The sequence below is a fragment of the Bubalus kerabau genome, chromosome 13, assembly GCF_029407905.1.
Source record: "Bubalus kerabau isolate K-KA32 ecotype Philippines breed swamp buffalo chromosome 13, PCC_UOA_SB_1v2, whole genome shotgun sequence".
Lineage (NCBI taxonomy): Eukaryota > Metazoa > Chordata > Mammalia > Artiodactyla > Bovidae > Bubalus > Bubalus kerabau.
The window spans coordinates 11,734,931-11,749,078 of record NC_073636.1 but is presented as its reverse complement, the minus strand read 5'-3'; the positions used below and the strand labels follow the sequence as shown (position 1 = coordinate 11,749,078).

The 14,148-nt window shown below is 49.1% G+C and overlaps 1 protein-coding gene across 4 annotated transcripts in view; it reads right to left on the bottom strand.

Moving 5' to 3' along the window:
- Window positions 1-14,148, bottom strand: part of FBH1 (F-box DNA helicase 1) — a 37,089-nt gene that overhangs the window by 8,889 nt on the left and 14,052 nt on the right. For 3 of the 4 annotated variants that reach the window (XM_055543479.1, XM_055543478.1, XM_055543481.1), the window contains exons 8-18: window positions 13,708-13,802; window positions 12,784-12,952; window positions 11,932-12,154; window positions 11,096-11,183; window positions 10,927-11,013; window positions 9,984-10,120; window positions 3,058-3,157; window positions 2,848-2,969; window positions 2,352-2,427; window positions 1,565-1,762; window positions 968-1,093 (exon numbers count right to left, since the gene is read on the bottom strand). In XM_055543479.1, the coding sequence (XP_055399454.1) occupies window positions 968-1,093; window positions 1,565-1,762; window positions 2,352-2,427; window positions 2,848-2,969; window positions 3,058-3,157; window positions 9,984-10,120; window positions 10,927-11,013; window positions 11,096-11,183; window positions 11,932-12,154; window positions 12,784-12,952; window positions 13,708-13,802 (1,421 nt within the window). The remainder of the gene's footprint in view (window positions 1-967; window positions 1,094-1,564; window positions 1,763-2,351; window positions 2,428-2,847; window positions 2,970-3,057; window positions 3,158-9,983; window positions 10,121-10,926; window positions 11,014-11,095; window positions 11,184-11,931; window positions 12,155-12,783; window positions 12,953-13,707; window positions 13,803-14,148) is intronic. The other variant, XM_055543480.1, reaches the window with a different exon arrangement.

The window sequence follows — 14,148 nt, the reverse complement described above, 5'->3', positions numbered from 1 at the left end:
ACAAGGACCCCAGCCTGTTCCCTGGGTCCCTGGCTCACGTGCTAGCCCAGGGCTGGGTGAGCTGAAGGGCCCCAGGGAGGAAGCCAGGCTCCGCCTCTTACCTCACTCTCCTGATGACTACCACTCCGCTGATAGCTGGCTGAATGGACCACTAAAAGTCGATCCCTGACAGCCGGCTGCCTGTGGGAGGGGCCCCTGCGGCACCAACCAATGAGAGAGCAGGACTGCTAACAGTCCGGCTGTAATCCTAACACACAGCGACAGTCTCGTGCTAAGGGCTGCATGTGGCCACACTCTATTACATTATTCAATAAACTTCACTTCCTCAAGACAGAGCAGCTGGTATCTCTCTGTGGCCACTGTGTCTCCCTGCTCCACAGCAACATATGTTCAACACTATGTCTTCCTCTTGTTTTAGGAATATATTTGTCAGAGATAAGGAATTTTTAGTATTGCTATTTGGGGCTTGCCCATGCAGGCTATGACCCAAATTTTGACTCCATGACTAAGAGAGAGATTTTGTCTGTTTATAGGAAGACTTCAAATGGTTTCATTCTAAGACTTAAACCCCAAACCAACAGCACTGATGCTCAGAGTTTAACAGGTAGCCTCAAGTATAAACTGATACAAAAGAAGACAAATGATAGTGTACACTGACGCCTTTTAAGATTCTCAGGCCTCTTTAATAAAAAAAAAAAAATTACAGGAAGAAAACCCTGGTGGGTAGGTAAAATATGATTTAGAGCTTCTGTCTGATGGCGAAATACCAAGACGTGATAAGCGCACCTGCCCTTGGAGAAGCCTGACGGAAGTAGGCCCTGGAAGCTCAGTTTTTCTAAAAACCACAGTCTAAGAATAATAAATTTAGGACCAGGAGGACCTTTCTGTTCTAGGAGGATCCTTCCAAGAGGCCACACCATCCCGGAAAAAGCAAGGCAGCCCCACAATGAGGACTCCGTCTGCTCACCGACTCTGAAGTGGGGCAGCTGCGCAAGGTTGTGCCTGGCACAGGGCACTTTCACAAAATCATCCAGGACATGCACGGTGTCAAACTCCAGGCCCTTGGCCTTGTGCACGGTGCCCAAGATGTACTCTGCAGCAGAAACACAGCCGACCGTCAGCCAGGGCAGGCAGGGGGAGACAGCGGAGGGGAGAAAAGTGTATGCTGCCCTGGTTTTCTCGCCTGGGTGCAGCTCTGCAGAAAAGGGAACCTCAGTTTGGAAAAAAAAGGGAGGCAGGGAGACAGTAAACAGGTGAGGGGGATGAGAAGCCCACTGCAGGGGCTGAGTGCACGGCAGAGTCCTGTCCAGAGCTCACGGCTGCCACCTGCCACCCACTGCCTGCACACGAGGGGACAGAGGCCCAGGGGAGGGCAGGGGCTTGCCCAGGCTCACGCGGTGGCAGAGCTGGGGCTCAAGAGCCCCTTCTTCCTGCTGGAAGTAGAGCAGAAAGAGAGGGGGGCGGGAGGAAGGCAGCCCAGCTCCTCTCGTTGGTGTGGTCGCCCCGGACAGTGAAGTCCACGCTGGCAAGAGGCCCAGAGGCCGCCCCCGCCCCACGTCCTCACCTGCGAAGTCCAAGTCCTCTATGTGGCACCGCTCTATCCTCGCCACCAGCTCTGGAATGCGGATGTTGTACTTCTCCACGACTGCGATCTTGGCTTCCAGCTCCTTGTCCTCGGCCGCAGTCACGTACCGCTTGAAGCCGCTAAAGCCCTCTTTGTGCGCCCACCTCCTGATGAACTTGTCCTTAATGACGAGGTTTCCTAGAGGGAACATGCGTGTGGGTCAGGGGGACACAGCTGCACCCATGCTCGGTGGTGGCAGTTCCACATTCCTAATGGACCATGAGACAAATGAATGGACTCAGAGCTGGAGACCTGAGTCCAGGCCCGACAGCACCAATGACCTGCCCTGGGCACCGGGGTGAGTCAGCACAGTGACCTGTGCATCAAGTTCGGGGTCAAGAGCTCTGCCCTTGAGATCCCTGCTCGTCGGGGATTTGAAACAATGCGGTAATTAAAAAGCAAGTGTGCTATGGAAGTGTTAGAAACAATTGCACAGGGCCCAGGTGGAAGTCACCACATGTGAGGTCCTCAGGCAGATGGAAGAGAAAGCGGGTGAGGATGACGGCCGCGGGGCCAGTGTGTGAGAGAGAGATCTAGACTCCCGAGACCAGGGCCTGCAAAGAGCTATCACCGCCTCTGAGAACAGGTGGCCTCAGGCACTTCACCGCTGCCAGAAGCAGCATATCGGCTCCTCCAGGGCAGACAACAAGCGACTCAACATGCCCGTCCACCTCCCGCCCAACACCAGGGTGCCTGTGGCTGCCCCACACGGCCAGGCAGTACTCACGTTTCTTCCGTTCTTCCTCTGGCTGGAGAAGTGTCCAAATATCAATGATTCTGTCCAATCCAAATGATTTAATCCCCTGAAAAAGTTTGCTGGTGAAACTTTGGGCTTCTTTTCGTTTTTTGTTTTCATTACTGTTGTTAACAAGACAATGTAAAGAGGATGTACAGGTGGGATTTTGAAATGAGCTGGCTTTTTGGAATAGACTCTCAAACTGCAGCCAGAGCATAAATGTGGCACGCTTTTGTGTGTGCACACAGGCGAGAAGGGCATGCAGTTTTTTCTAGAGAGCAGGGGAAAAGGTCCGCGGTCCTTGCTGGGCCTTACTTTACAGGACTCGCTGGAGCAGAACAGCTGGAGGGAGTGTCTCCCAGCCCAGACGCAGGACAGTCACCTCAACTCCTGTGTGCAAGATGAGTCTGAGCGAGGGGCACTTTCATCGGCTCTGTGTGTGGGTGAGGTTTCCAAGTTAGAGCAGAGGACAGACATGCACTCCTACCCCAATCAGGTGAATCCGGGCAGGCACCTCTCCCTCTGTGACCCGGACGGCCTCGTCAAACACATTGGCGTTGGTGCGGGACAGAAGAGCCACCTGCCCCTTTGAGTCACCCCGGATGCCGCCTTGAGGGAGAGAGCACAAACTCTGGGGTCGATCCAGGCAACGAGGGAAGCTAATCTGTGTAACAAATACGAAGAACTGCAGCCTTACTCTGATGGTTGCCTCCAACCAATGTCTTCCTTCTCACTCGCTTGCAGACATCCAAGATGGTAGCTCCCACGTAGGCTATCTCTACACCGAACCGGAAACTCTGGGAGAAGAACAGAACAGATGGCGTTAGCACCCACCAAAGAATGAGAACACGCTGCTGTCACCACCGAGGCCTGGCCTCTGCAAACCGTGCTGCACATCCCTGGCTCATCCAACCTTGAGAGGGTCCTTGGAAATTCCCTACTGCACAGCCACTCACATGGAACAGGAGCCTTAGTGGCAGACATCACTATTCTAAGTTTTCAAAACAGAATTTTCTATCTTGAAACCTGAGACTGACCTATCTGTCTTTATCTCTTGCCCCTGAATCCAAACTGACAATCTTTCCACCACATTTTTTACACTCTCTTATTGCTGCTCCCAGCATAGCTCAGAAACCCCCGCCTCATGTCTCACCTGCTTGGCCTCCAACCCTTCTCCCCTGCCCCTTCTCTCTGCCAGATGAATCCTCTGCCACACACTTCCATAAAGCCCTGTGCCTCGTCGCAAACAGGAAGAATAACCCATGAAGAAAAAGGTGGGGTGTGGACTTTCAGGACCCTCTCAGCTCCTTTGTTCCCTGAGACCAGCAGCAGACTTTCCTTTTAAGCAAATCCCTCATTCTTTCCAAACACCATCTGAAGAAGCATAAATTACATAAATTACACTCAGAAGACCAAGGGGGGAGGGTGCAACTCCCTGCCCCCTGAGGTTCCTTCAACACCAATGTAAAGCCACTGCCCCACTGAGGAAGGCACCGCTTCTGCAAAGCTTGGCCACAGATGAGATGAAAGTGGACATTACAACACACAGCATTACCCACAGCTATTCCTTACTGTACTGAGCACAATGTTTATCGGGAAAAAATAAATAAATAAAACCACTGCTCTACTTAACAAGCCGTGAGAAAGATCACCAAGTCCTGAGCATTTCCTGCCCCCTCCCCGTCCCCGCCCACTGCATGTGGCAAAGTAATTTCCTACCCTCAAAGCAGCACCCAACGCACTAATTCCTTGACCTCTGCAGCTGGAAAGTCAGTGCTTTTGCCCAAACTCATGGTGTTTACTGCCTTTTCCCACCCATTTATAATTTGAGGTAAAGAAGTACTATATATTTGGGTGACCAGCAAGAACACAGTTGAAGGAGAGGGAGATTTTCAACAAGTAGTACTTTGCTGCTACAGAACTATTCTAAGCGGTGCTGTTCAGAGTTGATCAGTCGTGTCCGACTCTTTGCAACCCCATGGAATGCATACACCAGGCTTCCCTGTCCTTCACCATCTCCCGGAGTTTGCTCAAACTCATGTCCATTGAGTTGGTGATGCCTTCTAACCATCTCATCCTCTGTTGTCTCCTTCTCCTCCCGTCTTCAATCTTTCCCAGCATCAGGGTCTTTTCCAGTGAGTCAGCTCTTCCCACCAGGTAGCCAAAGTATTGGAGTTTCAGCTTCAGCATCAGTTCTTCCAATGAATATTCAGGACTGATTTCCTTTAGGATGGACTGGTTTGATCTCCTTGCAGTTCAAGGGACTCTCAAGAGTCTTCTCCAACACCATGGTTCAAAAGCATCAATTCTTGGGTGTTCACCTTTCTTTATAGTCAAACTCTCACATCCATAAATGACTACTGGAAAAACCATAGCTTTGACTAGATAGACCTTTGGCAGCGAAGTAATGTTTCTGCTTTTTAACATGCTGTCTAGGTTGGTCACAGCTTTCTTCCAAGGAGCAAGTGTCTTTTAATTTCATGGTTGCAGTCACCATTTGCAGTGATCCTGGAGCCCAAGAAAATAAAGTCTGTCATTGTTTCCCCATCTAGTTGCCATGAAGTGATGGGATTGGATGCCACGATCTTTGTTTTTTGAATGTTGAGTTTTAAGCCAGCTTTTTCACTCTCCTCTTTCATTTTCATCAAAGGACTCTTTAGTTCTTCACTTTCTGTCATAATGGTGTCATCTGCATGTCTGAGGTTATTGATATTTCTCCCAGCAATCTTAGCTTGTGTTTCATCCAGCTCAGCATTTTTCATAATGTACTCAGCATGTAAGTTAAATAAGCAGGGTGACAATACACAGCCTTGATGTACTCCTTTCCTGATTTGCAACCAGTCTGTTGTTCCATGTCTGGTTCTAACTGTTGCTTCTTGACTTGCATACAGGTTTCATAGGAGGCGGGTAAGGTGGTCTGATATTCCCACTGCTTTACGAATTTTCCACACAAATTTATTGTGATTCACACAGTCAAAGGCTTTAGCATAGTCAATGACGTAGAAGCAGATGTTTTTCTGTAATTCTCTTGCTTTTTCTATGATCCAACAATCATAGGATGTTGGCAATTTGATCTCTGGTTCCTCTACCTTTTCTAAATCCAGCTTAAACATCCGGAAGTTCTCAGTTCACATACTGTTGAAGCCTAACTTGCAGGATTTTGAACATTCCTTTGCTAGCATGTGAGATGAGTGCAATTGTGCAGTAGTTTAAACATTCTTTGGCATTGGCTTTCTTTGGGATTGGAATGAAAACTGATTTTTTCCAGTCCTGTGGCCACTGATGAATTTTCCAAATTTGCTGGCATACTGAGTGCAGCACTTTCACAGCATTATCTTTTAGGATTTGAAATAGCTCAGCTGGAATTCCATCACCTCTACTAGCTTTGTTTGTAGTGATGTTTCCTAAGGCCCACTTGACTTCGCGCTCCAGGATGTCTGGCTCTAGGTGAGTGATCACATCATCATGGTTACCTGGGTCATTAAGATCTTTCTTGTATAGTTCTGTATATTCTTGCTCTTCTTAATCTCTTCTGCTTCTGTTAGGTCCATACCATTTCTGTCCTTTATCGAGCCCATCTTTGCATGAAATGTTCCCTTGGCCTCTCTAATTTTCTTGAAAAGATCTCTAGTCTTTCCCATTCCACTGTTTTCCTCTATTTCTTTACATTGTTCACTTAGGCTTTCTGTCCCTCCTTGTTATTCTTCAGAACTCTGCATTCAGATGGATATATCGTTCCTTTTTTCCTTTGCCTTTTGCTTCTCTTCTCTCAGCTATGTGTAAGGCCTCCTCAGACAACCATTTTGCCTTTTTGCATTTCTTTTTCTTAGGGATGGTTTTGATCACCGCCTCCTGTACAATGCAATGAACCTCCATCCATAGTTCTATCAGATTCAATCCCTTGAAACTATTTGTCACTTCCACTGCATAATTGTAAAGGATTTTATTTAGGTCATACCTGAATGCTGCTGCTAAGTCACTTCAGTTGTGTCTCTGTGCAACCCCATAGACAGCAGCCCACCAGGCTCTGCCATCCCTGGGACATTCCAGGCAAGAACACTGTAGTGGGTTGCCATTTCCTTCTCCAATGCATGAAAGTGAAAAGTGATAGTGAAGTCGCTTAGTCATGTCTAACTCATAGCGACCCCATGGACTGCAGCCCACCAGGCTCCTCCATCCATGGGACTGTCCAGGCAAGAGTACTCGAGTGGGTTGCCATTGCCTTCTCCACATACCTGAATGGCTTAGTGGTTTTCCCTACTTTGTTTAAGTCTGAATTTTGCAATAGGAGTTCATGATCTGAGCCACAGTCGGCTCCCGGTCTTATTTTTGCTGAGAGCTTCTCCATCTATATAGAGCTTCTCTTCTATATAGAGCATCTATAGAGCTTCTCCATCTTTGCCTGCAAAGAACACAACCTGATTTTGGTACTGACCATCTAGTCACGTCCATGTGTAGAGTTGTCTCTTGCGCTGTTGGTAGAGGGTGTTTGCTAGGGTGCATTCTCTTGGCAAAACTCTGTTTGCCTTTGACCTGCTTCATTTTGTACTCAAGGCAAACTTTCCGTTTACTCCACGTATCTTTTGATTTCCTACCTTTGCATTACAGTCCCCAATGATGAGGCTTCCCTGAAAGCTCAGTTGGTAAAGAATCTGCCTGCAATGCAGGTGAACCGGTTTGATTCCTGAGTCGGGAAGATCCGCTGGAGAAGAGATAGCCCTTGCTGGTATTCCTGGGCTTCCCTAGTGGCTCAGCTGGTAAAGAATCTGCCTGCAATGCGGGAGACCTGGATTAGATCCCTGGGTTGGGAAGATCCCCTGGAGAAGGGAAAGGCTACCCACTCCAGTATTCTCGCCTGAAGAATTCCATGGACTGTATATTCCACGGGGTTGCAAAGTCGCACACGACTGAGTGAATTTTACTCACCCCTATGATAAAAAGGACATCTTTTTTTGGTGTGTTCTAGAAGGTCTTCATAGAACCGGTCAACTTTAGCTTCTTTGGCATTAGTGATTGGAGCAGAGACTTGGATTACTATGATACTGAATGGTTTGCCTTGGAAATGAACAGAGATCATTCTGTCGTTTTTGAAATTGTACCCAAGTATTGCATTTCAGACTCTTTTGTTGACCAAGAGGGCTACTCCCATTCTTCTAAGGGATTCTTGTCCACAGCAGTAGATATAGTGGTCATCTGAATTAAATTTGCCCAGTCTGGTCCATTTTAGTTCACTGATTCCTAAAATGTCGATGTTTTCTCTTGCCATCTCCTATTTAACCACTTCCAATTTACCTCGATTCATGGACCTAACATTCCAGGTTCCTATGCAGTACTGTTCTTTACAGCATAGGAATTTACTTTCACCACCAGATACATCCAAAATTGGGCGCTGTTTCCACTTTGGCTCAGTTTCTTCAATCCTTCTGGAGCTATTTCTCCACTCTTCTCCAGCAGCATATTGGGCACCTACTGATCTGGGGAGTTCATCTTTCGGTGTCATATCTTTTTACCTTTTCATACTGTTCATGGGGTTCTCTACTCCACCATCTTGATGTTTCCTATTCTAAGTGAGCCATCCCCAAATTATCAAGATCCACAAGTCCATGCTGATACAAACAAATAAATGAATAAATAAATAAACTGAAGAGAAGACACAGTGTCTCCTTCACAGAAGAATTCCAAACAATCTATGTGGATATTCCAACTCTTGTTCTTAACTGAGGGCTGTGAGCCATGACTTCCTTTCAGGGCACACAATGTGGAAAGGGGAGACAGAGGTGAGGGTGGGTGGGGGGATCATGTCACAGTAGAATCACTTGCCACACCCCAGCTCAGCCAGGGCACCAAGACAACGTCATCAGTTGTAAATCATGTTGATGGTATGGACCCAAATATCAGTGTAACCACCAGACAAATGCCATCAGAGGGGCATGTGACAAGACACCTAAGTGGTGCCCTTCAAGGGTCACCAGGACCAAGGCAAGCTGGAGAAACCACAGAGCATAGTCAACAGGAGCCTAGAAGACTTGACAACTAACTGCAGTGGGGTCATCTGAATAAGAGTCTGGAACAGGAAAAGGACATTTGGTAAGAACCAGGGAATCTGAATAAACTGCAGACTTTAGTTGATAATAATGTGCCCACACTGACACATTAATTGTGGCAAACTCATCACCCGAATACTGGAGGACGCTGAGTGCAGCATGTTTAAGAACTGTCTGTACTGTCTTCTCAACTTTTTTCTAAATCTGAAACCAAAAACGTCCATTAAAAAAAATTCCTCTGCGCTGATGTCGTCCTAGATCGCTAAAATCTGAAACTAAAAATGTCCATTAAAAAAAATTCCTCTGCGCTGACGTCGTCCTAGATCACTAGAGCAAACGGTAAGAGAAAGCCTGGGGAACAGCGTCACAGACTGGGGCCCAGGGCTCCCTGGAGCGGAACGCACGGTGCGGACGACATCCGTGTGTGTCAGCACCGCGCACGCTCCCTAACTGGGAGCTCCCTAAAACCAGTGGTTCCCACAGATTTCCGTCTCAGGACTTCCTCATGCTTCAGAAAACTAGTGAGGACCCAAGGAAGCTTGTATTTATGTTGAGTTTTATCTATTTACAATTACCACGTTAGCAATTTTAGTTAATTTAACAATAATCTCATTACATGAAAACACAAAGGACACATTTTTCAAAAACTGTAGTCTCCTCCCCTCCAAAAAAATATTTTAGAGACAAGAGTGGCACTGCTTTTACATTTTTGCAAATGTCTTTAGTTCCCAGCTTAGGAGAGCCGATTCTCGGGGCTCTGTGGGGTGTCCAGCTTGGTGTGATGGCTTCACACAGATGGTTGCAGAAAACTGGAGTATTTAAGAGCCTTTCCGGGCAATCAAGGCTCCAAGGGTTGCTGTGCTCGTGCTGGAAACCAGTTTTTCAAAATCTAGATTTCACCTGAAAGCAAGACTTTTTTGGCAATGAACATTTGTTAGCTGTTCCCCTTGAAGACGCGGCTTATCTCATTCATTCTTGAGAAAATACCAAATCCCCAAGTCTGAACAACCAGAGTTGGTCTGTCGACTGTTCATTTAAGTACAAAAGGAAGCAGCAGCCGGTGGAGCTCACAGCACAGTCACAGAAGTGTCCCAGGTGAGAGAGCGGCCGGCACACTGCAGGGGCAGGAGGGCGTCCCTCTCCTTCCCATTCCGCACGCGGACTGCTGGAGAGACGGGCTCAGGGTCTGCAGGACAGAGACTTTCTTCCCTCTGCTATCAGGGATGCTCTTAGTGAGCGCCTCACATTGAAGAATACAGAGACTACAAGGGCGGGCTGGCACCGAGGCCATGGCTCACTACAGGCTCTGCATCGTCAGTGCAAATGTCAACACGGCGCAAAAGGCAAGTGACTATTTTGAAAACCGTTCTGACTCTGCAGACCCCCAAGAACCACGGAGAGCCCCTACTTAGAGGCGTGGATTTGCTGCATGCTGTGAGCTCAGGCAAAACCTTGCACAGGGCCCGGCACACAGGCAGCACTGGAAAACCGGGGTGGGGAGCCCCACACAGGCTTGTGTATGTGTTGTGTGTGTCTGTGTACATGCGTGTGGGGGCTGGGAAGCAAAGAAGAGTCTTACCTGTGTGAGATAGAAGACGTGTGTGTGAGGGACTGTGAACAGAGCATTGACGGCGCCGCGGAAGGTGTAGATCTGCTGGTGGGGGTCTCCCACGAAGATCTTCCCACAGGGCTGAGACAGAACGATGTTCATGATGGCTGCAGTCCAGAAGGGGCAAGTAAGCGCTCTGATGCAAGGCCCACCCACACAGCAAAAGGAAACCAAACGGAAGACAGCAGAGGGCGAGAACACTTGCACACTGGGTGGCAGGCATCCTTCCCTGCAGGGCACATGCACTCAGTCCAAGGAAACAATTTTCATTCATGTATTTATTTCTGGACATGCTGCGAGGCATGTGAGATCTCAGTTCCTGACCAGGGATTGAACCCACGTCTCCTGCAGTGGAAGTGCAGTGTCCTAAGCACGAACCATCCAGAAGTCCCGAAGAAACAAGTTTATAACAGACAGTTTCTAATCCTACAAGTGAAGATTATTTTTACTCCTGAACATGCGACTGTGTCTAAGAAATCATAGAGGCAAATATAAAATGATGCAAATTATCCTCTTTAATATAATAACTTGGGGCCTAAAGATGACCTACCAAGTCACATTATTTTCTATCAGCCACTAGAAAGAAAAAAAATTGTTCATTCTGAATTGACTACCTTTTCCCTTCGGCGTGAGTCTTTGTCCTAATAATGTGATGACCTAGGCTCAGCCAATATTTTAAGAATAACCCAAGAAAATATTTAGAGGAAAATAAGTCTCCTTTGGGTGGAGGTGAGGGCAGAGACTGTTGAAATCTGGAATCAAAGAGTAAAGGATTTCAGAGTGACTAAGCATCAGACACCCTTTCTCCTACCACAGATAAGAACCAAGGACTCACTGCATATACGTCCTCTGACACATGTGTGATGCAGTTTCTATGTGTTTGAGACTACTGGTGTCCCGAATGCTTTATCACCTGGGGTGCAGTCCTGGGCCTCGTCCACAAAGATGGCATCAAAAGAGGCCAGCAGGGGCTTGCTGAGCTGCCAGAGTTTCAAGTAGCCTAGGAGAAGGGGCAGAAGGGTCAGAACACGGGGTGAGGTGGGTCCACGTGGGGTCAGGGGTCAGGACAGGCCCATGCGTACCATCGTGCGTCATATGGTAAGCCTCCTCCCTGCACTCGCCCAACTTCCGCATGTTGTCCCAAAGCCGGCTCGCTTCAAGGACTCCGTTCTAGAAAGCAAGTGACACGGTGACGCCAAGGTCAGGGCCCAGAAATAAGGGCTTCACGTGTGTGCAGGGGTCAGAGAGAAGGCTCCAGCACATGGTGAGTGGCGGCCCCTCCCTGACCTCCCCTGGCTGCATGGGGGCCTTGTGACACCATCAGGCACCCAGCCAGCAAGCAGCCAGGGCTGGACCACACCCAGCGGCAGAGCATCTCTCAGGGAGCACAGCATCCAACGAACCAGGAGAGGCTGGATGATTCCTCTAGATTTATGACCCATGGTGATTATAATTCATAAGGAGAGTGACCAGGGACTTCCCTAGCAGTCTGGAGATGAGGGCTCTGTGCTTCCACTCCACGGAGCACATGCTAGATCCCCAGTCAGGGAATTAGGATCCCACATGCTGTGCAGTGGGAGTGAGGGAAAAAAAACAGTGATCAATGACTGAAAAGAATTGATAAAAATGAGGAGAGAGATACTTCATCCTTAGATCCTAGGACCAGCCGACCCCATGATGAGCTCTGATAACCCTGGCAGGAGCCCTGTCGATGCAGCGCAGGCCAGGCTGAGGGCCACGGGAGAGGCCCACACTTCACAGAAGACCGTGGACACCCTGCTGCCACACCCGCCTGTGGCCTGCCTCCGCCTCTGCCTCCCGCCAGCAGCTCTGAAGACACCAAAGGCTGGGACAACCTGACCCCAGGTCACGCCCTCAACCTCCCAAGCCTTAACTCCAAAGAGACTGAGCCGCTCACCAGCTTTTCGCTCTGTTCCACCATGACTCGTTGCCCCTGGGTGTTTTTGCACCAGATGGGTACATGGTCGATTGTCAGCTCCTCGTCGGCCGAGGCGAAGAAGTTTTCCAGAGTCTTGCACACGAGCTTGGCCCTGATGAAGCCACCCTTCCCTTCAGTGAGGACGGAGTTGACCATGAAGGGGGTTAACTTGAAGAGATTCAGCTTCTTCTTCAACTGGTACCTGCAACACACGTCCCGAGAGCACAGGGTCGGCCTTCCTGGCCACACAGGACTTGTGAGCCCCCAGGCCTCTCCACCTTCTCTCCAAATGACACCACCAGGTTGCTGGCAGTGGCTCCTCCAGGTGAGGAAACCAGCGAGGGGCTGAGTGAGGTCCTTGCAGGACCAGAAAGCGCTCCTCTAGGCTTTCCAGAATTCAGATCTAATAACCCAGGAGACAAAGGGGTTCACAGCAGACACCGCTGTTTCATGGTGTGGCCCCAACTCCAGGAGGCCCCGGGAGGACCTTGAATCTCCCTGTAGCCTTCTCATCCCATGAGGTGCGGTTCAGAGGCCCTGGAGCCTGGGTCTAGCGCCCCTCATCCTCTCCCCTCCCACTTCCAAGTAGAACCTGAACTGATCAATCAGGCTGGTGGCACCTGGGACTTCAGACATTGTCGTCTGACCTGTGCCTCAACTCCAGAGACACGAGCATGCCTCCCTCAGTTGACAATGTATCTCTCTGGGGTAAAAGTATAAACCACTAAATCTTTCCTTATATTCCCTGCCTGTAAACGGAGATAAGGCACTACGCTTTCCCGTCACTGCAGTGCGCTGACTGCAATCTGAAAGCGGCACTGTGATGCTCACTTGCGCCCGATGTGACCATAGGCCATGGAGTGGAAGGTCTTGCAGATGACGTTGCTGGGGAAGACGCGCTCCGCCTGCTTGGCGATACTCTTGTTGAAGGTCACGTATAGAAACCTGCTCTGAGACCACTTCTCAGCATACTTGACCAGCGTGGAGGTCTTCCCGGTGCCTGGAGATGCCAAGAGGAAGGGAGGTCACCCTCTGACCAGGAAGAACTGCTCCAACAGCACTCTAATCAGGATCTCCCCATGCTTATCTTGCCACCGGCCTGGGACCCGAGAATGGCAAGTTCTCCACTCTACAGATGAGAACTAAAAGCCAAGCAGTGAAGGGAGCAGCAGAGTTGAGACAGAGCCACCCAGGTTGGGGTCGCAGACCCAGCTGCTCTAGCGAGGGGCCCATTGATTTCCTTGAACTTTAGTCTGCTCCGCAACCGTGTGCAGGTAACACACAGGGAGAAAAAGCACTGTGAGCAAAGGTCAGACAAAGGGTGACCAAGTACTTTGGGAGCCAGCTAGGACAATTAGCTGATCGAGGCAAAACACTGGACCACACCTCTGGGGATGCAGGTTAGAATTAGAAGGCAGAAGCCCTTCTAGGTTTACCCTACAGAAAGCCAGGAACTCCTGATGTTGTCTGAACAAGACAGTCACATGACCTCCTGCCCCACAGCCACCCGTGTGTGAGCAGACACGATGACACGTGACAGGCTGGGTCAATCCCACAAACTATGAACTATCTGCCCCCAGGAACTCCAGGGTGGATGCTCCCTGGAGTGGTAAGAAAACGCAATTATTCCTTGACAACTGCTTTTTAGATGATTAAATTGCAGCAGGGGAATAGCAGGTGATGGTAAGATACTTCAGCAGGTAGAGGGAAGGGGGAGGCAGCGACCAGGGGCCTTCAGGAGCAGCAGCCCCTTACCTGCAAATGCCATTATTTTCACCACCTGGAGAGGCTCCATCTTATGGCTTAGGATCAGCTGTTGTTCATGTGTCAGCTGGATGGTTGTTTTCTTTCTAATCATTACAGAAGAGAAATTAGGAAAAGAGCAAGGAATTGAAAAGATCAGGGGATAGACTACCAAAAACCAAATAGGAAACCAAATGGAATGAATAAAATTTAACGAGAAAAAAAAAAGAAGGGACTTTCCTGGTGGCACAGTGGCTAAGAATCCACCTGTCAATGCAGGAGAGACAAGTTCACTCTCCAGTCCTGGAAGATCCCACATGCCATGGAGCAACTAAGCCTATCAGCCACAACTATCAAGCCTGCGCTCTAGAGCCTGCAAGTCACAACTACTGAGTCTAAGTGCCTAGAGCCTGTGGTTCCACAAGAGAAGCCACCACAGTGAGAAGCCTGCAC